Consider the following 23712-nt stretch of genomic DNA (forward strand, 5'->3'; position numbering starts at 1 on the left):
TGGTGGCATTTGTGGTGGTTCCTCTGGCTTTTAGCTCTCCCCTTTGACCCAGAACCCCAAACCAAGAGCTCCATCCTCCTGCAAGTGCCCCCAGCCAGGGCATCCCTGACTCACTGCTTCTACTCTCACCAGATGTGCTGGATCCTTCTCATCCAGGGTCACGATTCAGCAGCACAGCTGAGCCTGGTGCTCCTTATCAATGATTCTGGTTCCCTCAGTCTTCCTGGACTCAAACTCCTGACTCCCCAAAGTAACAGGGAGGTGAAATTATCTTTTGCATCCTCTCTTCTCACGCTTTTATTAAGGATGATTTTCCTATCTCTTGCCTTAGGTGCAAAAATTACTAGTTTCAACTGCTCAGAGAAACTTATCAGGTGTTGACCCTTTTGGCAGCATGAAAGGAAATGTGAAGAGAGCTCTGCGTGTATCCTCAAAATAAGGAAAAAGTAAATGGAATTCTTTAACCTTCATTCAATTAGGAGTAAAAGATGGACATCTTCTGTGGAAAGGATGTCAGAAACTCTCATATCTGTGTGAGCAGCCCTTTTGCATGCCGAGTGAAAAGTATGAGATGGTTTGTTTTTCTAAATTTTTTGTTTTGTTTTCAATTATAAATTCTCTCCCTTCCTCCATCCCTTTCTCTCACACATTGAGAAGGCAAGAAATGTGACATCCATTATACATATGAAGTCACATAAAATATATTTCCATATTAGCCATGTTGTTTAAAAAGAATAAAGTTGTGTGTGTGTGTATAATACACACACACATATACACAAATACACATAATTCAATCTACATTAAAATTCTATCAGTTCTCTGAAGGTGAGTAAAATTCTTCATTATGAGTTCTTTGAAATTGCTATGAATAATTTATTGATCAGAGTAGCTGTCTTTCAGTTGATCACTACAATATTGCTGTTACTGTGTGCAATATTCCCTATTTTTTTTTTGTATTACTTCATATAAATCAACCTGCTTTTCTGAAACAATTCTTTTGTTATTTCACACAATGCAGTAGGATTCCATCACAATTATATACTGCAACTTGTTTAGCCATTTCCCAATTGGTGGGTATCCCCTCAGTTTTCAATTATTTGCTGTTATATTGTTTCTATTAACTTTTTGTGTGTGTGTTTTTGGAGAAAAAGCCTCTTTCTTAGATTTCTTTGAGATAAAGACTTAGTAGAAGTATTGTTGGGTTAAAAGGTATGCAAAGTCCTTTGGACATAGTTCTATACTGTTCTCCAGAATGTTTGTATCTTTTCATAACTCCACCAATAGTGCATTAGTTATCTATTTTTCCATATCCCCTCCAAGCATTTCGTCATTTTGATTTCTTCTGAAAATTACAGAGGGTGAAGATGTTACAAATGACATTTACAACGAAAGAGCATCACGCTACCATGCCTTGAATGATCTTCAAGTGATACTAGAGAGGCAAAAAGGTAATAAAGCTATGCAGACTACAATATAAAGCAGCTTCTTCACCTTTCCAAACCCTTTCTGATAGGGAATTTCAGGGCAGAGCATTAAATTTCCAGGAGTTAGTTCCCTTCTCTGAGCCTATAAATTTTGGTAAAATTTTATTAATTTACAGATTCTGAAAATGATCCCATGCATGATTTTCCTATTAAAAAAGTACTGGATGGTGCCATGGGAAATTACTCCATAATAAACTCAAGTAGCAGTGAGATGTTGAATGACATAATCCATTATATTTGTACTAAGTTAGGATTGAACTATTTTATATATTATTCCTCTAGCACATCAACATTTCCATGTTCAAAACAAGTCAGAAAATGAGGCTTGTTTAGAAAAAGGTGACTCCATTACATACTTTTGTATTTTTTGTAATATGTAATTACACATTACATTTAACATAGTAGTACCAGCATTCATTGCCTTATCTGTAATCCTTTACTCGGTAATTTCAAATTTCATTTGTTGCATGGACAAGGTTTTCTGCCTCTTGTATCAAACTTTAATTTCCTAATTCTTTCTTCCTTTGTTCTTTTCCTATATTTTCAAGTACTTTTGTAAAAATATTAATTAAAAAAAAATTCTTGCTTCACTTCTTCCAGGAATTCTAGTTGTTTCTTTCCAACCTAGTTTGTCTTTCCTAAGGTATTGCTTAGAATGATTAAATTTGCAGTCATTCTTTTGTGTCTTGAGCATACACACTCCATGACTCCACAGTAGCTTATAATAAGGGTATTCGTCTATTCTTCCAGCCTACTTCTTTACTTAGGAATTGATATTATGGCTTTGCTGTACAGTTCTGGAGGGAAGGTTCTGTTCCTTTCCTGGGGTTAATTGATTATTGTGGGTCTCCAAAATCTGAGGTGAATTGGAAAACCAGTGTTCCTCTGATCTGAGCTGTGCAAGGGTTTGGGTTTGATCAAGTGTTGGATCCAATCCCCATTAGCAAACTTGTAATTTTGTTGATCCAGTGTGGCCCAACTCTTAGGCTCACATTATTTCTCTGCAGGCTGCACCATACTCTGGGGCTAGAAGGGTGCTGGCTTCTGACCTCCTTCAGGCTCTGTATCTCCCTACCCAAGATTCTCACTTTGGAGTAATCAGCCTGGGACTTGGAAGCTGGATCTGATGCTATCAAGGACCTCTTGTTGTCCAAGTGCAATCCTCATATTTCACCTGCAACACTTTCCTGTCCTGAACCTGTCCACAGACCTCTATACTTAGAAAGGCAGGACAAATGACATTTTCCCCCCTCGATTTTCCCAACAGGATCTGGTTAGTGAAAATTTTTAGCTCTCATTGGAGTTTTGAGGGGCTTACCATACTGTTTCTACACTTCACATTTGCCTTTTAAAGGGACTGACTCTAAAACTGACAATTTCTTTTTCTTTTCAAGAATTGAGCTCAAGTAGTTTCTTCTGTTCTTGTTTTTGGTAGCACATGCCTTGGCTTTTTCCCTTTCAAATGAATTGTTCCTCATTGCTCCCTGCCTTGCTTCACTCTCCACTTTTGGCGATTGCTTTTACTTGTGTGATTGCTGGCATCAGTAGATTCTGAGAAAGTTTTGGATGCAAAATTAAGTTAATATTACTAACCCTATCCTTTACTCCAAGCACTAATTATAGGTACTCTACATTTAGTGGCATAGTTAGCCCTTTCACAATGACTTTCCCCATCAGTTTTTATGTATTGTGGAATTGGCATAAAAAAATTAAATGGGAATTTTGTACTCGATGACAGAAAAATACTTAACCCAAATTTCACAAGGTCCTGTAAACATTCCATTAAAAAAAAAAAATTCCAACTTCTCTGGTATGGAGGGCCAAAGTTTTTTTCCAGACTGCCCCTAGTTCCAGAGATGTAGATGAGATAACTGTACCTTTAAACTGGCAACCTCTTCCCTTTAGATCCAGCTTGAATGGCACTTTCTGCATGAGATGTTTGCATTTGGGGTTGTGATTTATGCTGAATTATTCCTACACACATGTTTTATGTGGTCTCCCTCCCTGCTTAAATACCTTTCTTGTCAGGATCTATTTTTTGTTTTCTATCACCAGCACTTAGTTCCATGACTTAGACGTTTTCCCTCTACCTCTCAACATTTCAAGGTAAACATCCTGAACACATCTGAATGTTATCTTAAGAATAAAGTTCCAATGGGTAGTGTCCAGCTGGAGAATGTTGTTCTCTTTTGGTGGATGCTTTAAAGAAACCTAAAGTTCACAAATGAAAAGTAAATCCAGTGGATGTCATTAAAATATTTTGTCTCTGAGCCCCCTCCCCCCCTTTTCTTTTGAGGGTTCTCATAATCTTTACAAAGACTCAAGGGAAATAGTAGTGGACTTTATAGATAGGCAATATCTCCATTTAGCCATTATGTGACTTCACACAACATCGATAATTCAAGTTATCCAAAGAAATACACATGAAATGAACTATTTCCATATCAAAAAATCTCATATTTGGGGAGGTGCAGAGGAAACTTAGAATTGAAGGTTAAGTAACCTGTCCCACTCTACTATTTTCTGATTTTCCTTAGATGAGGGAAAAGTGAAGCTGAGTTTCACCAAAGTCATAAGTGTTAAATGGCTTCAAGGGATTCAAATTATATTACATTTAACATAGTACCAGCATTCCTTACTCTATAATTTTGAATCATTATTTGTTCAAATCCATGTCCTGACTCCAATTCCAGTCTCTATTATGCCACATTAATTAGCCTGGCATTAAATTCTCTAAATTCACCTTTTGCAGATTAGAAAAATGGTCATAATGATTTTCATGGATTTACTTAAGTTAAGTCTTATATATGTGGTTTGTTCTCTTGGTTACCCAAATGCTGATATTTATATCTTATACCATTTGGTTTTAATTTTTTAAGTCAATAGAGAAAATGCAAATGAAAGGGGACCATGGCAATGGCCAAAGTGTTTTGCCCAAGCTCCCACCTCCCTTAAATGATAATGGAATATAGCAGTTTTGCCAAATAAATGAATCATACTGAGAATATATCTCTATCCTTTAGTTGTGATCCTGGGATCCCCACTTATCAATTTGCAAATATCTATGTTTAGTCAGGTTAAAGGTTATTTTGAGGGAGGGGAATGGGAAGAATTAAATAAAATGATCACATTTCCTTTTCTGTAATGTGCAATGAGTGACATTGCCTGGCCCTACATGACATACTTAATTGATGTTGACTAAGCACACTGAATATTATTAAACAATGAGATGTATGGAGAGATGAACAGTAACACTGCAGAAAAGGAAACCAGTCCTGTTTTTAAATCAGCTTTATTTTCTTCTAATTTTGTGTTAAATTTAATTTCCCATAGCACCTTGGCAATGTCTGAAACAAAAATACAAATACATGGATGTAATCAGTTTAACATTTAAAGCATGAGCCTATGTCATACCATATTGTTTTGGACAGTCTTGACAACAGGAATAAACCAGAGCAATGGACAAAGTAGAAACCAAATAGTTGGTTCTGTTTTTTTCCCCCCAAAACTCCCTTTTCACCATATTGTTAAAAGATGTGAATGCCAAGGGAAGTCTGAATCATCTGAGGAGAAAGTTGATGGGCACACACACACACATATATATGGAAATACATATGTATCTATATATGTTAATATATACATGTGCATATATATGTATATACACACATACATATATGTATTCATCTATTTTGCGTTTAACAAAACTGAAAACAAAACCATTTTAATGAATGAGTTGCACTTTTGGATATTACTTGTAATTGAAGAGCAATTTAAAAATCTTCAGTTCTTCAATATACAATTCTAACTCTGTTATAGGTTAAAGATCAGATGAATTTTCAGAGTGGATTTACTCCCAACTACACATTAAAGACAAACATTTTATTCATGGAATTCCTAAAGTGTCCAAATTCAGTTAATCAAAACGGAAACTACTATGTACCTTCTTAAAGGAAGCCCAGACTACATATAACATATAACAACAAAGCATAAGGTATTTAGATTAATGGCAACCAGGTTACAAGGAAATACATATAAAAAATCCCAAAAAAGATCTATTGCATATCTGTCGTAGTTATGAATTTATAAAAACCTATTAGAGGCAATTTCTCCCCTATGGGTATTTCTGTTGCATCTTGTCTGTAATAAAATGGTGCATTTTACCCATTTGTGTAACATGCCAGCACAAACATTACAGATTTGAACCCAGGTGACTCATGTATGTAGTAAAACCACTGGATAAAGCTGACAAAGCTGTAAGGCTGTAACTGAGAATACTACAGTAATGTATTAAGTTACTTTACAATACTATTCTGTTCCAGCAATATTCTTCCTATTCCTCTTTTCCAATGGTTATAATGGGTTGCTTTATGCTTCTAACATCTATTGCAAATTGCACCTTTTAAACCTTTCACCAAGCAAACTTGGTTGAATATTTCTTTAACAAAAACAAACAAACAAAAAAAAGGAATGTAAGACAATACACTCAAGCTACCTTAATTTTAGGAATCAGAATAATCAGAAATTTACATACGCTAACATTTGTTCACATGCAAATTTAGCACAACACAAAGAAACACAAAAAACCCTGAACAATCTAGTCTTCCTTCAAAGACTGAATGGGGAAATAATTTAGACATTAGATCCCTGGGCAACCATTTTTGAAAATCAGTGTTGAAATTTGCTAAAAACATTTTTTTATTTTTTATTTTTTGCTAAAGGAAAAACTGCAGGTGTTTTAAGGAAACTGGGCAAGCCTAAAAAAATTGCAGAAGTTTTTGTACGGTCTCCATTCCTTATTAAAGGAAAGGAAGCAAAATGCAAGGTGAACAACTTGCATGAGCATTTGGAGGAAATGAAGATAGCTAAGCTTAACTTCAGTCAAATCTAGTGCTATGTGCCACTTCATGCAACAAGTACTGCAGGAGTAAATTCATGGTCATAAAGATTTACAATTTTCATAGCAGTTATATTTATTTTTATGCCCCTGCTCCCAAAGAAATTTTGCTATGAATGAGGAAAGAAGGGGAATGACTTTAATATTTGTGTTCTTACATCCAAAAATCTATGGCGAATTCCCTTAATTTATCAGCTATAGAATGCTGAAAAAAAACCCAACAGCTTCACACATTTAACAGGCTTCACCTGGATAAAACTTTAATTTGCTGCTTTGAAATAAAGGCTACATAACGAGTTTCTTAGTACCTCACTATAAATAAGGTACTTTTCTAAGAAGCTGCAATAAACAAAAAACAAAACCCCAAAACCCATATAGGCCTATATTTTTATGATAGTCCAAAATGCTGAAGTGCTCTCTTTTGATCAAATAAAAAGCACTCATTGAAATCTAATCCCTCTGCTGGTTAGAATTGTACAAGACAAAAACCAATGAATAAAAGCAAAGACTCAATACATTTGCCTCACCAACTTGTGTTCTGAAAAACACATTTTTCCCATTTGTCATTAAAATTAGGACATATGAAAATTTTATAAATTAGGTGTCTTTATAAGCACTAATACATGTTTTTACTTAATCCATACACAGCATACTGGCAAGCCTAAATCTGTGGATATATTGTAATGGTTATTTTTCAGTTTGAGTGCAATAATTAAGTTTATAATCTATATCAAATGATTTTATAAAATGTTTATTCTCTGAAACTCAATGCAGTTCACAGTGTTAACACTTAAATGTTGCCATTTCTTTGCCATTTCCACCAAATGCAGCATTATCTAAGTAAACTGATTAAGCATTTTTACCATAGATGTGATCAGTGATTATCATAAATTTTTTTTCTTTTTAAAAAGAACCTAAAACTTCCCCTAAACTCAGCACAGGTAGTTTTATTGTATGTTTTAGTGAATGATTTTTAAAAAAAAATTATATGTAGAAATGAACAGTTTTAAATTGCATAAATATATTATACAGAATTATCAAGCCGTTAAATCAAAAGCAACTGGCAAGCTGAATAAGTTACAAAGAAATGACAACTCTGGCATATACACACACATATATATGTAGGGAAAAAAAAGATGTGCAGTGTTTTTAAAGTGATTTGTTAACAGTTACCTACTAAATAAGAATTTCCAAAGGTTAACTGGCTAAAGTTGAAAAATGAAAAGTTTCACAGTAATGTAATTTAACCTCCACTTACATTCATTCTAAGATCATCACTATTATATATTACTAAGATGTTTACTGTATATGTCACAATGGTGCTTTCCAGTGTTTACAATTTACAATTTCAATTTGTACATTTGCAATTCACTGAAAAGGTACAATTCTTACTTTTGAAAATTATTCCTAAAAAGAAAAAAAAATTTATACAGAACTTTTGAACTTGGGGTCTGACTTAGCAGATTAATGCAACATGGTTTTTTTTTCTTTTTATATATTTCAGTCGTTTCCTGTAATTATTAGCACAAACTCATCTGTTCAGTGTGCAAATGTAGACAATGAGAACTACACAGGTTATTTTTTAAACTACCTTTCTTCCTCGGTCTTTCCTCAAAAACTTAAAATTTTATGACCTTTGGGTGTATGTCAGAGTTAATTCCAGAAAAAAAAAAGACAGGCATCATATGCACTGTAAACAGAAGTTACCCCCAAATTATAAAAATATGATCTCTACAGTACTTAACACTTTAAAGAATTAGTTACAAAGTCTTATCTTTTAGCACTAACACAAATTACTGTAGGGTCAGCCTGGATCCCAAGTATTTGAATACTTAACATAAGCAAAGCAATGAACAACACATTTCAGAAGCCATGTTTAGAACACACCTATAGTTAAGATCTTACTGGACCTGTCTAATGCAATGAGAATCACATACAGGTCTATCATAGGTTGGGGAGAAGATAGATACACAGAGAATAACACTGAAGCAACAAAAAGATGTTATGTTCCCCTTACTGGGGAAAGAAAATGGGGCGTTTTAAACCCCTACAGCCTACTAGACCTGAAAGCACAAGTCTAAGACCAAGTTTTATACTTTTTTTTTCCCATTTCCTTGAGCTTCAAACTTATTCTGACTACAATCAGATCTCCAGTAAATTCAGTTTAAAAGCTTATTGAATGAAATATTAGTAAGGTCAAAAGACAGACTAAATTTCAAGCTGGAAAAAAATTCTACTTAAGTAGTACATTCAGTTTTTAAATCAGTTACTAAGTTATGACATAACAGAATTGGCTGCAATCTGTCATTCTGGCACATACACGCAAACACACGCAAACCAAGCACACCAGCCAATGATCTGATTTGCAACACAAGGCCATAAAGGCAAAGACAGCATTCTACAAGCCTACCTTTAAATAGATTAAAAAAAGTAATTTCTAATTTTACAGAAATGCTTTGTCAAAAAATATTTTTCTCTCACTTCCTCACCTCCTATACTGAAGGACATGTAAATATGCATTTTTCCAGCTAATTTTTAACCCCCAAAATTAATTTCAGGCAGGAAACCTTGCAAATTAAAGACAAACAAAAATACAAAAATTATAATATTTATATATATATATTTATACTGACTGGAATCCTCCAGCATTTTAAAATCACTCTAGAGATGACTTCTGGGATTCCACTTTTCATAAACTCCAAAGATCCACAACGCTTCAGGCCATATTCTCTTTCCTTCCTGGCTATACCCCCACCCCTCCAACAAAGCTCATTAATCCACAGTTCAAGTTTAACTGAAAGAGATAGGAGTTTTGAACAGTTTTTTTTTTTTTTTTGTTGTTGTTGTTGTTGGTTTGTTTTGTTTTTTACTTTGGTGATCTGGGTGGCACATACTGCTCTTTGCCATTACGCCGAGTCACTCCCTGAGGTGAAGACCTGTGGCCAAATTGACGTCTCTGTTCCCTGATTTTTCCAGCTGCACCTCTGGGAGTAGTATTGCCACGGAAGCCAGGATAATCCTTACTAGCCCTTCCTTCTGACTTTTCATGTGACTTTTCATGTGACTTCTCAGGAATACCATTCTCTTCATTTTTGGCAGGGGATACAACATTGGAACGAAGCTCTCTTAGTGGCTGCACAGAGACTGAAGGAAACTCCTTGGGGGGCTTCTGGCAAACTTCAGCATAACTTAACTTCCGGGGCTCCTTGCAGATGACAAAAGATAAAAAAAATTTCTTTATATGCTATTGACTTTTAAAAGCAAATGCCAAATGACCCCTAGTTGGATAGCTCCAAGAAGGCTTTGTGTAAAGTTTGTCCTGGGGAGCACCCTAGCGTTTTATATGGCTCTTCCTAGAAGATATTATAGAAAAGAAAGGTGAAATTGGGAGAGCAGGGAGAGCTGTTATTTACTTAACATGTAAAAAGCATTGGTCCAGGGTAACTGCTTCTACATTATTTTATATTTACAAAGGAAATCTGAGGGCAAAAACCAGACTAGTAGGAATGGCAAGTATTATAGGTGGGAAGTTGCAATATTAACTCTCTTCTCAGTATACCTAAAGAACAGGGCAAATGCTTGAAACTTGTGGCTGAAATCTATTTAGAAATGTGAAATTTACTTTAGGTCTTGTACACGATGCTCTCACCACGCTGCCAAGATAATAGTGCAAGATTCAACTATGATCTGGCTAGCAAATCACCTTCAATCACAAAATTCAAGAGCTCAGAACTATTTCTTTGAGCAATGATTTAGCGTACACCTCTATTATGATGAACTTTTGGTCCTTTGTTCCCAAGTAATCTGATTCCTTGAACTTTGAGGGCTACCTGAATTCTGGGGACTGTGAGGGGGAAAAAAGGTACTTCCCCCCACATTTAATGCCTAGCATAATGTAGCAGGTACTCAAAAACTATTTATGCAATTTAATGTCTGTCTAAAAGTCTTATACCAGGACAAATGAAACTGTCTTACCTGTACTACCGCTGTGGCCACATTTACATTACTAGGTGAAGCAGTATTTATCCTTGGTGGTTTTGCAGCATTAGGGGAGCAAGATGGTAAAAGTGGAGCTGTCTGGTCAGAAACATCCTTCTGGGCAGGGCAAACATCTACGACATTTTTCTCCTGCTGAGTTGTGCTAATAAATGAAAGAGCTTGATAGGGCTTTATGAAAACAATGAAAAGCTCACTGCCCTAGAAGCACTATTAATAGGAAAGATGAGAGGCAATCCTGACAATTTAAATGATTAAAATTTAAAAGAATATCCATAAAACAAAACTAAGAAAAAGAGCTTCATTTAAAATATATCATTTTATAATATTTATAATATCATAACATTTTATAATAAACAAACATTTCTCCCTTTTCTTTGTTTGAATTGTATTATTTTCATAGAATGCTGAAGCTACAAGGGACTGGACACCTCATCAAGTCTAGTTCCCTCAATTTACAAATAGAGAACTTCAGACTTTAAATGCTCAATCATACTCCTGATTCCAAGACGAGCGTTTTGATGATTATACCATACCCCTTCTTATTCTTTAAGATAAAAAATAATTCTCAATACTTTCTTAAAAAACAAAACAAAACCATTTTGTACCTTAACACAGGAATCTCAGCTGTATTTGGAGAACTTGCACTCAAGTTTGGCAGCTGGGTATTGCTGTCTGTCTGTCTGTCCTCAGTAGAGGTGGGGCAACTGGCTGGCAACTCTTTGTTCTCCTTAAAGGAAACATAAACAGAAAGTTCAAAGTGCCATTAGAATTTGAGACATCCTATTATGTAATCATCATTAAGGGCTCATTAATCCCCCAGTCAGTGAAAAAGAAAAGTGAGACAGTAAGATTTCATAAAAACAAATGACAAAACAGAAAAAACAAAAACTTTGGGCAATAATGGGGTATAAGTTTAAAACTTAAATTGTTGATTTATACGGCATTAGAAATCTCTTTTAAAATGATTATCAAGTGAATCTGATATAATGATATTTAGGCAACAGAACAAGGAGGAAGAGGATTTTATCACCAACTCAAATGGTATAAAACATTTTTGTTAATGAAATGTATAATCAATATTCAATTATAAAGGACTGATAGAAAAATTTTGGACAAAATCCAAATAATTCTAAAGTCCATTTTATCTAATGTTTTAAAATTTACCTACATCATATCACTGCTGACCTTTAGCATAGATGTTAAGGAATTAAATAAAAACATGTAGTCAAAAATAAAAAGGGAAATAAATCAACAAAAATTTATATTGTACAAATCAGACCGACTGATAACATTTAACTAAGAGGCTTTTATTTGTGTAGGAAAAGCAAATAACCATTAGATTTGTTTCTTACTTAGGTCAAGAAATAACTATACAGTCATACCTTACTCAATTTCACTAACTGATTCAAGAAAAAAGTCAGGCAAAATGACATAAATGTGAGCAGTTTCACAGAAACTTTCATATTAATCAAATGATGTTAATTATGACATTAGTTTAACATTGAAACTTATTTAAAAAATTAAGGCTCCGTAAAAGTTTTTAAAAAAATTAAAAAAAAAAAAAAAAAAAAAAAAAAAAGAAAAGAAATTGAAGCTCTGAAAAGCAAAGTTCATGGTTTCATTGTGAGATTACCATTATCACTCAATATTGTACTATTACGGCAATTATTGTATTATAATATACTATTACTGTACCATAATTACAAGTTATAAACCCACAGATCATCAGCAGATTTGTGTAATTACCAACAAAACCAAGTGGAAAGATAAAAAGAATTATTTAAAATAAATACAGATAAAATACATGTAAGAATCACACAGGAATTATATGAACACAACTGCAAACACTTAACACAAAGACAGAGCTAAATAACTGGAGAAATATTAATTGCTCAAGACTAGGCCAAGCAGAACATAACAAAACAAAAATGATAATACTACCTCAATTTATTTATTCAGTACCATAACAAGCAAGCTACCAGAATCACTTTAGAGAACTAAAATAAAACCCATCTGGAAGAACAAAAGGTCCACATATATGAAACAAATTTGCACTCAGCACAAATTAAAACTTAATTGCTATCAAACTGAATAGAAGAGTAGAGATGAATCAATACTAAGAATTCCATACTAATTAATTACCTTTTCTTTGGAGATTCCCTTAACAACATCTGACATTCTGCTCTCCAGCGCAGGTTCCCCTTGTGTTCTTGAAGAGCTACCAGGCAAAGGAGGAAAATTTGATGCTAACAAGTCAAACTTTGGTGTAGGAGTCTTTGTTTCAGCTATAGGATGGGGTCGCTAGAAGACAGATAAAAGAATGCATTTGTACTAGAGTTTATATAAGTGTCATTCAAGCACAAAACAACATGAAATGAACAAGCCACGGAGCTATCCACAGAGCAAGTAAGAATTTAACCTATCTGGTTGTGCCACATTTGTCAATAATATAAGTAAAGATAATTTGGACAACAAATAATGACTACCATATCTATTATGTTGAAATATGCTGAGAATTCCTATCTATTTTCATATTTTTTCTTTTTGGATAGAACAAAAGTGAAATATTTAAAAAAACAAAACAAACTAGAATATAGCTTAATTTAAGCTTTACTTTTGTTTTGATTCTTATTTCACAACATGACTCATGTGGAAATAAGTTTAACATGATCATATATGTATACCTATGGGACTGCTTATTGTCTTGGGGAGGGAAAGAAAAGAAATGAAGGAAGGAGAACTTGAAATCTTACAAAAATGAGTGCTGAAAGCTAACTTTACATTTAACTGAAAAATTAAGTTAAAAAAATAAATTTAAGCTTAAAAAAACCAGGCACTCAATTAGGGTAGTTGTGTATTTATATTAATTATTTTCACTGTTAAAAGGTAGACTATTAAGAAGATACTGGTCCTTCAAGAATCACCCAAGATTGGTGATATGAAAATATGCAGTTTCTCTAAATAGTAGTTACAGAGATGAACTGCTTCTCTACTGTAGATATTATGGAATCTTTAAATAGATTGTATTATTCTGGGACTTATATTTAAAGATTCCATAATACAATCTGACTCCCACATATTTCACACCATAGAGAAAGGTCACTTACTGAAATTCGGTCATCATCTTTACGTCTCCGGCCTCTGAAAAGGTTTCTCCTTTTAAAGAAGAGAGGGAGAGGGAGGGGGAGGGAAGAAAGAGGTAGAGATGGAAGAAATGAGAAAGGAAGGAGGGCAAGGGGAGAGAAGAAAAGGAGGGAAAGATGAATATCCAAATCACAAAATACTTTAGAAAAAAACTTTAGGAGGAAAATAAAAAAACCGGAACAAAACAAAACAAAAAAAACAACCCCAAGTGACACTCTATTATCCCTTTAAGGTCTAATGTCCTGGTTTATAGTTATTCATGTAAATATACTTGAAGCAAGAGAAAAAACACCACAAGTATTAAATATTATGGGAAAGGAATCTGAAAATGAGGTCTTTTGCCCTTAAAAGGCTTCATAGAAGAAAATAGATGAATAAACAAATTTTGAAATGACTCCAAGTCAAATATTCTACATATGACTATTGAAGGAAAATAAAAATTTACTTCCAACAAATGTTCCAGTTTTGTTCACTGTAACCAACTAGAACAACTATTTCTCCCTCTGCCACAAAAAAATTTCAAAATACTGTGTTCAGTCTTTTCTCTTTAATTTTCATATGTTAAGATACTGAATGATCTATTCTGGGTCATTTTGGGATACTTTCTTAAGTATTCTAATTTTTGGTACCCCGAAAACGAATAAATGTGTTCATTAGCATTCCAGATATAGTACTTCTCTAGGACATCAGAAAGTTAAACATACGGACTATGGGCTGTATCAATCCATAAATACCCTAAATCATGAAATAAAATCTGGGAAACTTTTAATTAAATAAAATACAACATGACATGATGCTAATTTCTGACTTTTGATATTAGATTGTGGCCTGCAAGGATCCATTTGTGTTTTAATCTGATACCACTGTTGTACAAGAATCTAATATTGAATCAACTTTATGGGATGCTATCATAATTTTTGACTTGTATTACTATGCCTCTCTTCTAACCCCCAGTACAATTTAAATTAAAAAAAAAAGTCATCCCACACATATTGATTAGAACTAAACATTTCAAGACACTTATCAGGAAAAGGACCGAACTAGAGCAACTTACCAAATACAGGTAAAACCCAATCTGAAGTACAAAATCTGATTTGGATGTAAGTCAAAAATATTGACTTATTTATATAGGAACCTTAAGACTATGAAATTTAATACCAAGGTTATCTCATTCATTCCCAAGATTAAAAGGTCCCTACTATACTTCAAAACCCTAATATACTAGGGCAACTTACTGTACTAAAGGCTCAACTAATGTATTTTGCAAACTAAAGAAGGCTGTAAATATGAAAGATCACATTTAGATTATACAATGTACACTAAATGATTTCAGAATAAAAACCAAATTATCACAGTCATCAAAAATCAAGGACTAATTTTTTTTTTTTTAAATAACTTTTTATTGACAGAACCTATGCCAGGGTAATTTTTTTACAGCATTATCCCTTGCACTCACTTTTGTTCTGATTTTTCCCCTCCCTCCCTCAGATGGCAAGCAATCCTTTACATGTTGAATAGGTTACAGTATATCCTAGATACAATATATGTGTGCAGAACCAAACAGTTTTCTTGTTGCACAGGGAGAATTGGATTCAGAAGGTATAAATAACCCGGGAAGAAAAACAAAAATGCAAGCAATTTATATTCATTTCCCAGTGTTCTTTCTTTGGGTATAGCTGCTTCTGAAGGACTAATTCTTATGAGAGGAATGGCGTTAGAAATTTTAGGAAAATACTACAGCAGACTTCCCCCCTCCCCCTCCCTAAAAAAAATCAACTTCTAAAGTTAAAATAAATTCCATGTTTGGTTATTTGCCCAAGTATAATTTCCCTATTTTAGGATGTATGTGAATAATTAAAGGAGGCACTGTTAGACCAATGTCTTGATTTGGTTTTGCTTAACTATAATACTATATAATAAGAGGTCTTAAAAATTAATAATCCAACTTCTTTGATTCTATGACTCATAACTGTAGTGACCTTCTGATGCAGAAAACTTTTAAGGCAAACTAGCAACTGGCTAGTTAGGTTTAGTGTTTTGTTCAGGATCAGGGAACTGGACTGTACCTTGAGTTAAGACATGAGTGTCTTTTTTGACTCTTCTGATAGGTTTTCTTATCCAATTTCTCAAGAGTTTCCATATTCCAAATAGGATTTTTGCAATTATATTCTTACCTGCCTCTCCCAACATTATAGTCACCATTCTGCTCCATCTGTGATGTAGGAGACTCTTTTGGAGACACTTGTTCTTGGTTCCCAGATAGTGTGTGGTTAGGCCGTTCAGTCTGAAAGTTCCTTGAGCTAGTTCTGTTCAATGGTCCATCACCCAATGACACTGACCCAACTACAGTCGGTCCTTCCACTGAGTGTTCTGAAGTACTAGACGACCTAAAATGAGGCTTCATGCTATAAAAACACAAAATTATAGGTGGAAAGAGAAATCATATAAGTCATATATAAACCTATTCTTTAAAGGTTTCAACCGTTTGATCTTAAACAAATTAACTTTATGAATAAAAGCATAAGCTTGTGAAAATGTAACAAAACCATAACAAAAAAAGGAGAAAGTATCCAATATGCTTTCTAAGATGATAACAATGTTCTGAAATGTCAGTATTTCTAAAATAAAGTGGCTGGTCTTTTTAAAGACCCTTTTAGCTTTAAATTAATATATTAATAAATTTTATTTTCAAAATTTAAGCAACAATGGGGAATTTGCCAGTTGTGAGAGTTAGAAGGCAACTGCCTTCTAATTAAGGTTAAATGCTCTGACCCTCTACCCCAACTCAATTCTCTTGGAATTTGTGAGAAATCAAATGCAAAAGGCATTTGGCTCAGAACCAGAGGGCCAGATTCAATTTTAGTTCTCTGCTATTTTTAGGTTTGAGATCTTGGGGTAAGTAATGGCCTGCTTGCTCATCAGTGGATTTGACAAGTGAGGGGCTCTTTCAGTTCTAATATTCTTATGATTTTAGTGCTAAAAGACAATTTGTAAGCATTTATTACTACCAGTGTCACTGTTCTACTTGTAATTCTCCAAGAAGTACTGACTGGTTAAGTAGGAGCAAAGGGAACTTTAAATATCTACAACACAGGAAAATCATAGAAAGATAACTTAAATATAGCAGACCATCTGACTAAAATTACCCAGCATAAAATTTGTCTGCCAAAGCATCAGATGATGGCCTCGTCTAACTGAAAGAGACATTGCCAAGAAAGATGGCAAACTTACAAGAGAACTATAAAAATTTACCAAAACCCCAGAATAGAGATAGAGTAGAAATGTGGTATAAAATCCTTGTCTTTACCTGTCTCAGACTACCAGAAAGGCTTATGAAACAAGTCTTATCAAGATGCTATAATTTTAGGAATTTTAAAAACTGAAGTTCTAAATGTCAACTTTTTGACATAAATGTCAATTTTAACTATTTGACAAAATAAGTGATTTATAAAATCCTTTGTATCTTTAGGTCATTATAACTGTCCTTTATGCTACTTGTTTTCTCATTCAGATGCAATTTATGCATTGTATTTTGCCATAGAAAGTAAAGAATTTTAATAGCCCTCAGATCTCATAATCTTACCCGTCACTGAGAAGGACACACAATTTCAGTCTAGGCAGGAAAGTTAAAGAAAAAAGATTGAAGGAAAGAAGTAAGGAAAGAGAAAAGGATAGGAGAAGTAAAAGCACAGAAATGCCTGGACTTTGAAATGTTAGTCCTGTTCTCTCTAAGCGCATCTTTTGATCATCACTGGGCCATTACAAATCCATTAATCAGGCTCTAATTTGATAATCAAATGAGGAAAAAAGCTTCTTTCAAAAATTTTCACACCAATGGTTGTGACCTCACTTCAAAAATTGAAGTTTTTAGCACAAACTAATCCTCATTTTTTTATTTCACGTAGTAGAATTTTTATGATTATTTTACTTTAAATCATAATCTTAGCGTGCAAGATTACAGAAATTCTCAATTTCCTTTCCAACAATAATAATTTAGCAAATCAGAAAAGGAGGAAAGACTGAAGGTGCCATTCTGTAATTTTCCCCACCCCATTTCTAGTTCCTTGGTTAATATGTTGCTTGGAAATTATTTTTTAGGTGGTAGCTTGAAAAGTAATACTGGAGATGTACCAACTTAAGAAATAACATACAGAAATCCTTTTCTTTATTTTATGAGGTTCAAGTAAAATTATATCATACATACATAATACAGTTCTCATACACTATAATGTGATCACTCAAGTATTGCAAAGTTACAAATAACAAACATGATCCTAAAGATATGAGAAAATATTTCTGCCCTACTACCTGGCAGAAGTGAGATATCTAACCCAGAGCAAGAATTATTAGGTTTAATGCTTTAAAAATTTATCACATGCACAATATGAAATGAGATGCAAAAATTTTGCTACATCAAGATTCTAGGCCAAAATTAATATTGATGATAAAAACACAGGCTTTAAATTTCTGAGCTGATTAAAATCATTTGTTAAAAAAACTTATGAGATTTTCACTTATTATGCTTACCGATTTCTATGGAATGGTCGACCTATACTCAAAGCAGCAGCATTTGTTTTATAAGATCCTGGTGAATTAAAGCCATTCACAAATCCACCATTAGGAAAGGGAGCCTAGAAGGAAATTAACATAGTAAACCCACTAGAGTAACAAGTATCTTTATTTATTTTTCAAAAAAACTAAACAAACGTCCAGCAATACAGTTAATAAAATTCTACTATCTTACTGCTTATTTAATTAAAAGACAACAGTTCCTTCAGTAAAGTTCCAAAGTAGAGTCAAAATACTTCAGAAAAGGTTTAATGCATTTTCTTCTTTTATCATCCTTTAAAACTATTTTTTTTTTTTTTTTGGTGAAATTACTTACCAGTGGTGTTTCAAAGTAAGGTGCAGGGTTTGGAGACCAGGGCTGAGGCACAATACTATAGATTGAGTACTGCTGATGAGGGCTATATACAGGCTGCATAAAGAGTGGAGAGGCAAACTGTGCTTGAGTCTGAACTGGCTGAGTATATACAGTGGAATCCATTATGCGGTAACCATTTTTAGCAAAAAATGTATTGATGGCTTTTATCCTTGCCTAAGAGAAAGAAAATTTTTTTTTCATTTTTCATTTCTTTTTGCATATTGTTATATTTGTTTAAGATCTTATTCATCAGGCTCCGATAGACTAATCTGCTTACAACCAATTTTGGAACTAAAATAATGACAAAAGGAAGACAAGAAAACAAATCTAACTTTGTTGAAATAACCAGAAACATTTGCCAATAGAACTTTCAGCTATTACCATGATCTAACTATAATGTAAGGAAAAATTTTAACACTCAAGTTATTTGATGGGACTCAAAGAGAAAACAATAAATTTACCATGTTTTTAGCTCTGAGTTAAGACTGAATTAGAAAACACTGAGGGTTGAGAGAGAGAAGAGAAAAAGAAGTGAAGGATAAGAAATTCCTGCTCTTCCCCCCACAAGGTCCAACGAGAGACATGAGGAAATCATTCAGCTAATTTTTTCATCTGTAAAATGGCACTACCTGTAGTAGAAAATACCTTAGAAGATTCTGAAGGTTCAAATTAGGTACATAAATTATTTTGCATAGTGTCAATCAATAATCTTTATTAAACACCTACCATGTGCTAAGTTTAAGGAAGATAAAAATGAATTACCCCTTGGAGGAAGAAGGTGGGTATAAGTACATATAGAACACAAGGAAGTGAAATAAAAATTAAATTGTGAATCAACAATAATCATAGAAGCAACAAATTTTCATAAACATTCAGAATGAGACAACATACAAAAGGAGCAACTAAGATAATTCTTAAGAAGAAATGCAATATTTCTAGATTTTTCATCAAGAGAACAAATCAATGAACTAGAAACACAACTTGAAAAAAAAAAAAAAAACATATAAAGAGACCAGATGATTTACATCTGTATCGAAAACCCATATTTTAGAGTAGGAGTGCTTAATGTTTGTGCTGTATTTCTTTTGTAAAAGAAAACTTATTGTTAAGTAATTAAGTGGACTATAAAATCAAAGGAACATAACCCCTGGGAAACTTAAGTGAATGACAGAGGCTTTCTAGTTCCTATACCATGGTTCTCAGGCACTATGGTTAAGAGAATAATTGTTATATGTGGATTTTTCACCAAAGACTTGGAATGTGTAGAGAGCCAGAAGGTATTCTAAGAAAGAGATGTGGAAACACAGGCCTAGGAAGTTAATGTTACTTCCTCAATGTCATTCAGTAAAGCATAGTTAAATTAGAACTTGGGATCTAATAACTCCTAGTGCAGTAGTTTTCCTGCTATCAAATAAATTTTAATAGATAACTCTGGGCATTTGCCATTATTTCTTTTGGTCCTAAGTTTTTTATTTGCAAAATGCATCTAATTTGGTAATTAAGTATTTCCAAGATTGCTTATAACTTGAAAGTTTTTTGATTTTTATTTTCTGCTCTAAGTTTTGTTTCCATTCTTTACTAGAATTTTGGTTTTCTGGATGCAGCTAAAAATTCATTCTGTTATAGACCTAGTCTCATTTAAAACTAGGACCACATATTTCCTTTAATTCTCTTCTTAAGAAAAAAATTGCTTACCATGATTGGCTTGCCCTGAAATGTTTTAACTTCTTCCCTCAAATATCTAAAAGCCTGCAAAAAAAAGCACATTAGGGGAAAAAAAATATCCTTAGCATTACATTTAAAGAAACCAGGAAAAAAAGAAAAATGATACCAAACTATCTCTGACCCGCTCTCTCCCCCCACTCCCGTACAGGATTAAGATAAAAACAGAAAATATGAAAAAACCAGCATAATTCTATAATACAGTCATGTTTTCAAGTTTCAACATTTATACTAAGATTAAAACAAATAACTATATTGATTCCTTAGGGAAAGTATATTTAAAAAAATGATTTCAAATGCCCACTCATGAATCCTTTGATTAGGATAATTAATAAAAACAAAACTACCATGTATAAAAATCAAAACTCAAGGTAAATACTGAATTATGAGTACCAGGCATCCCAATTTATACTTTTAATAAACTTAATCCCTAATTCTAAGAAAAGCTATTAATTTTGCATATTCAATAGTTTCAATGAGTTTTTTGTAACAAAAGAGAAAAGGAGAAAGATTATAACTACTAAAAAATATTTTTTTTTACCTGTTGTGCATCCGTGTCAGACTGGAATGTAACATACCAGCTGCTATTGTGAGCGAACTCACAACTTATCACTTTGGGACAATTTTCATTTTTGAAGAGTGCCTTAACTTCCTTAAATACAAGAAGTGAAAAACCCAATTAGTTCTGAAGAATATACAGAAATTCAAATACATGTGAAGAGTTAAGATTATAAACTGAGAATCTAATACTTTGAGATGTAATTGCTCAAGATGAAAATTTAACAATCAGTTCTTCTGAGCTGCATTCATATATTACAAGACACTGTAAATAAAGATAGAAAAGAATTATGAATGCAATTGTAAGAAGACTAGTTTTTTTCTTCCTAATTTTTCTCTATTATAACACAATGCATTCGATAGGGGCTTATTAAGCCCTGCTAACTATTGGGTTAGTTTCTGAAAAAATAAATTAAAAAACCAAAACAACTTTCAGATTCAAAGAGTCTAGAGTTTAAGGAAATTTTAAACATCACCTAGTTCCACCTCAAAATTTTTACCATTGAGGAAACTAAAACCCGAAGAAGTAAAAAGTATAGACCTCGATGCTGGTCCTAATTTTGAATCCAGGGATCTTCCTAGGCATTTTTTCAGATAGGGAAAAATATTTATGGCAAACTGGAACATTAAACTTTAAAAAGGATGATTACCAGATATTGGGGAGCAATATTCAGTCATGATTGGAAAACAGCAATAAAAATTTAAATTACTTATGTGACTTAGAGCCGACATGTGAAAACTACTACAAGTATTTTTAGAATTATTCTTTCTAGTAGTGAAGACTTAGAAAATAAGCATTTTTCATTATATAAGCTATTATGCTTAAACTATAATAGAGAAACATATTATAGAAATATATGAGCTTAAATAAAAGTAACCAAGATTTCCCACAATGTCCCCAAAAATCTCAATAGTGCATGACACTTGGTTTTCTCTAAAGAAAAACCTAGTCTGCTACTGTTGCCTACTGTATAGTTTTAGTACTATTTTAGTTCTCTTATTCATTCCACCTTAGCCCTTTTTCCCAAGCCCCTCACAGAACTTGAAATGGCTACAACTGATTCTGTGCACAAAGATCTTATGCACTCTTTCTTTACCAAGAAAATATGGGGAAAAGATGAATAGAAAATAACAAACGAATAAAGAGAATGCCTGGAAAGTGGCAACTAAAATGTCAGTTGAAAGGATCACTCTTACTGTAAAAAAATTTAGAATAACCCTTTTCCAATGCATACATGTATTTAAAGATGGCAAGTTTGAGAACACTTAAAATATTTACAGCTAAGCATCTTAGGATGATTGGTTTTAAATGATTTCTAATTTAATGTGGATACAGAAGAGCCTGACAATTAATTCTCTGGCCACTTTGCCTATGTTATTAATAGCTAACTTCCTTCAACTAATCATATTTATACCTTTTAATTTTTAATGTAGATAAGAATAGTTAGCACTACCACCTGGAACAAAGTTGTCTCTTTTTGTTTAGTCTGACACTTTGTGATCCTGTGGAAGTTTTCTTTGGCAAAGATAATTGGGATGGTTTATAGTTTCCTTTTCCAGCAGACGTTGTTAGGCTGTTAAAGGTTAAATGACTTGCCCAGACCCATACCAACTACCAAGTGTCCAGACCCAATGCTGGATCTGAAAGTTGAGTTTTTTTTTTTTTTTTTTAATTTGTTTTTTTTTTTTCCCCCCAGAAAATAATTGCTAACCTAATAGTCAGCCAGGGCTTAATAAGCCCCTATTGAAGGCACTGTGTTACAATAGAGAAAAATTAGGGAAAAAAGATGGCCAACCTGAGAATTTGGTAATTATCATTGATCCAGAAAAGAGAGGTTAGAGAGACAAGATGAGAACCAGGAGGGAGGAATTTCCTGAAAACTCAGAAGAGAGAATACACAAGGCGAGTGTGATCACAACCATATCAAATGCAAAAGAGAGATCAATGTGAGAGAGGAGACAAAGGACCAGGAAATAAAGAAGGAAGATTAAGAAGGAATGATAGAAGAGGCAATATAATGAAGAGGGGATGAATTAAAATGCAAAAATGATCCTAGAAAAAGGGCTACCTTATTATCAAAGACTGTTGTAAAGGAGCAGTGGGAATGATGCTAATGGGATTTTGATAACAGATAACATTATGGATAGCATTGATTAAAGTAAATTAAGTAGCAAAGCTATTAAGCTAAGAAGAGTAGGGACACAGAAGTTTGGGTCAAGAAATTTGGGATAGCTTATGTGGGAAATGAGAAAAGAGATTCACATAGGGTAGTTGATTTGTCATATTTTGCATTTGCACCATCTACTTAGCTCTTAATTTCTTACCTCTATTGGTGTAGTTTCAGGGATTTCTCGAAGGATGATGATACATCGTTTATGATTTGGTCTCACTTTCTCTCCCTTCTCATCAACTTGAACCATAGGAGAGGCTAAAAATGTATTAAAAAGAATTAAAAAACCTATCAGTGAAAATAGTATTATAATACTTCATTAACCAGAAGTCAAAATAATCATTTGTAGAAACTTATAGGTGAATATATGACGTTAACATTATTTAAGATCAAAATTTTAATTCTCAGTGACTACTAAATGATAAAATGTCTGTTATTCTTATGTAAATATTAGGAAAAACATTATAAAAGCATGTAAATATTATGGAAAAGATCATTTTCTTTTTCTAAAGCAACAACATTTTAATGGATCATTTTCATTTAAACAACGTGTTCTATATAACTTTGGACTAAAATAACCTGCAAGGAAACTCACATTTAAGAATGTTAAAAAAGCATGCTGGGGCAGCTAGATGGCATAGTGGATGGAGTACCAGAGTTCAAAGGAGGTCTCAGATCCTTAACACTTCCTAGCTATGTGACCCTGGCCAAGTCACTAAACCCCAATTGCCCCAGCAATAAATAAATAAATAAATGAAATAAAAATAAAATAATAATAAAAATCCTGCCCACAATTAAGAATTGGAACAAAAGAAA

At 33.3% G+C, this 23712-nt stretch overlaps 1 protein-coding gene and 1 non-coding gene across 3 annotated transcripts in view; both read right to left on the reverse strand.

Annotated features, from left to right (window-relative positions):
• Positions 1–4760: 4760 nt before the first annotated feature.
• The window catches only part of LARP4 (La ribonucleoprotein 4), a 47256-nt gene continuing 28304 nt past the window's right edge, over positions 4761–23712 (reverse strand). The window contains exons 6-16 of one of the 2 annotated variants that reach the window (XM_051963636.1): positions 23051–23154; positions 20709–20819; positions 20141–20194; positions 18407–18619; positions 18049–18152; positions 15696–15926; positions 13485–13518; positions 12520–12678; positions 10983–11104; positions 10354–10519; positions 4761–9583 (exon numbers count right to left, since the gene is read on the reverse strand). In XM_051963636.1, coding sequence (XP_051819596.1) covers positions 9245–9583; positions 10354–10519; positions 10983–11104; positions 12520–12678; positions 13485–13518; positions 15696–15926; positions 18049–18152; positions 18407–18619; positions 20141–20194; positions 20709–20819; positions 23051–23154 — 1637 coding nt within the window. In that variant the 3' untranslated portion in view covers positions 4761–9244. Of the gene's footprint in view, positions 9584–10353; positions 10520–10982; positions 11105–12519; positions 12679–13484; positions 13534–15695; positions 15927–18048; positions 18153–18406; positions 18620–20140; positions 20195–20708; positions 20820–23050; positions 23155–23712 lie in introns of both variants that reach the window. The other variant, XM_051963635.1, reaches the window with a different exon arrangement.
• On the reverse strand, positions 17080–17280 carry LOC127539521 (small nucleolar RNA SNORD97). Its single transcript, XR_007947954.1, has one exon. It is a non-coding gene; the product is annotated as a small nucleolar RNA SNORD97 (small nucleolar RNA).

This window comes from Antechinus flavipes, chromosome 5, assembly GCF_016432865.1.
Source record: "Antechinus flavipes isolate AdamAnt ecotype Samford, QLD, Australia chromosome 5, AdamAnt_v2, whole genome shotgun sequence".
Lineage (NCBI taxonomy): Eukaryota > Metazoa > Chordata > Mammalia > Dasyuromorphia > Dasyuridae > Antechinus > Antechinus flavipes.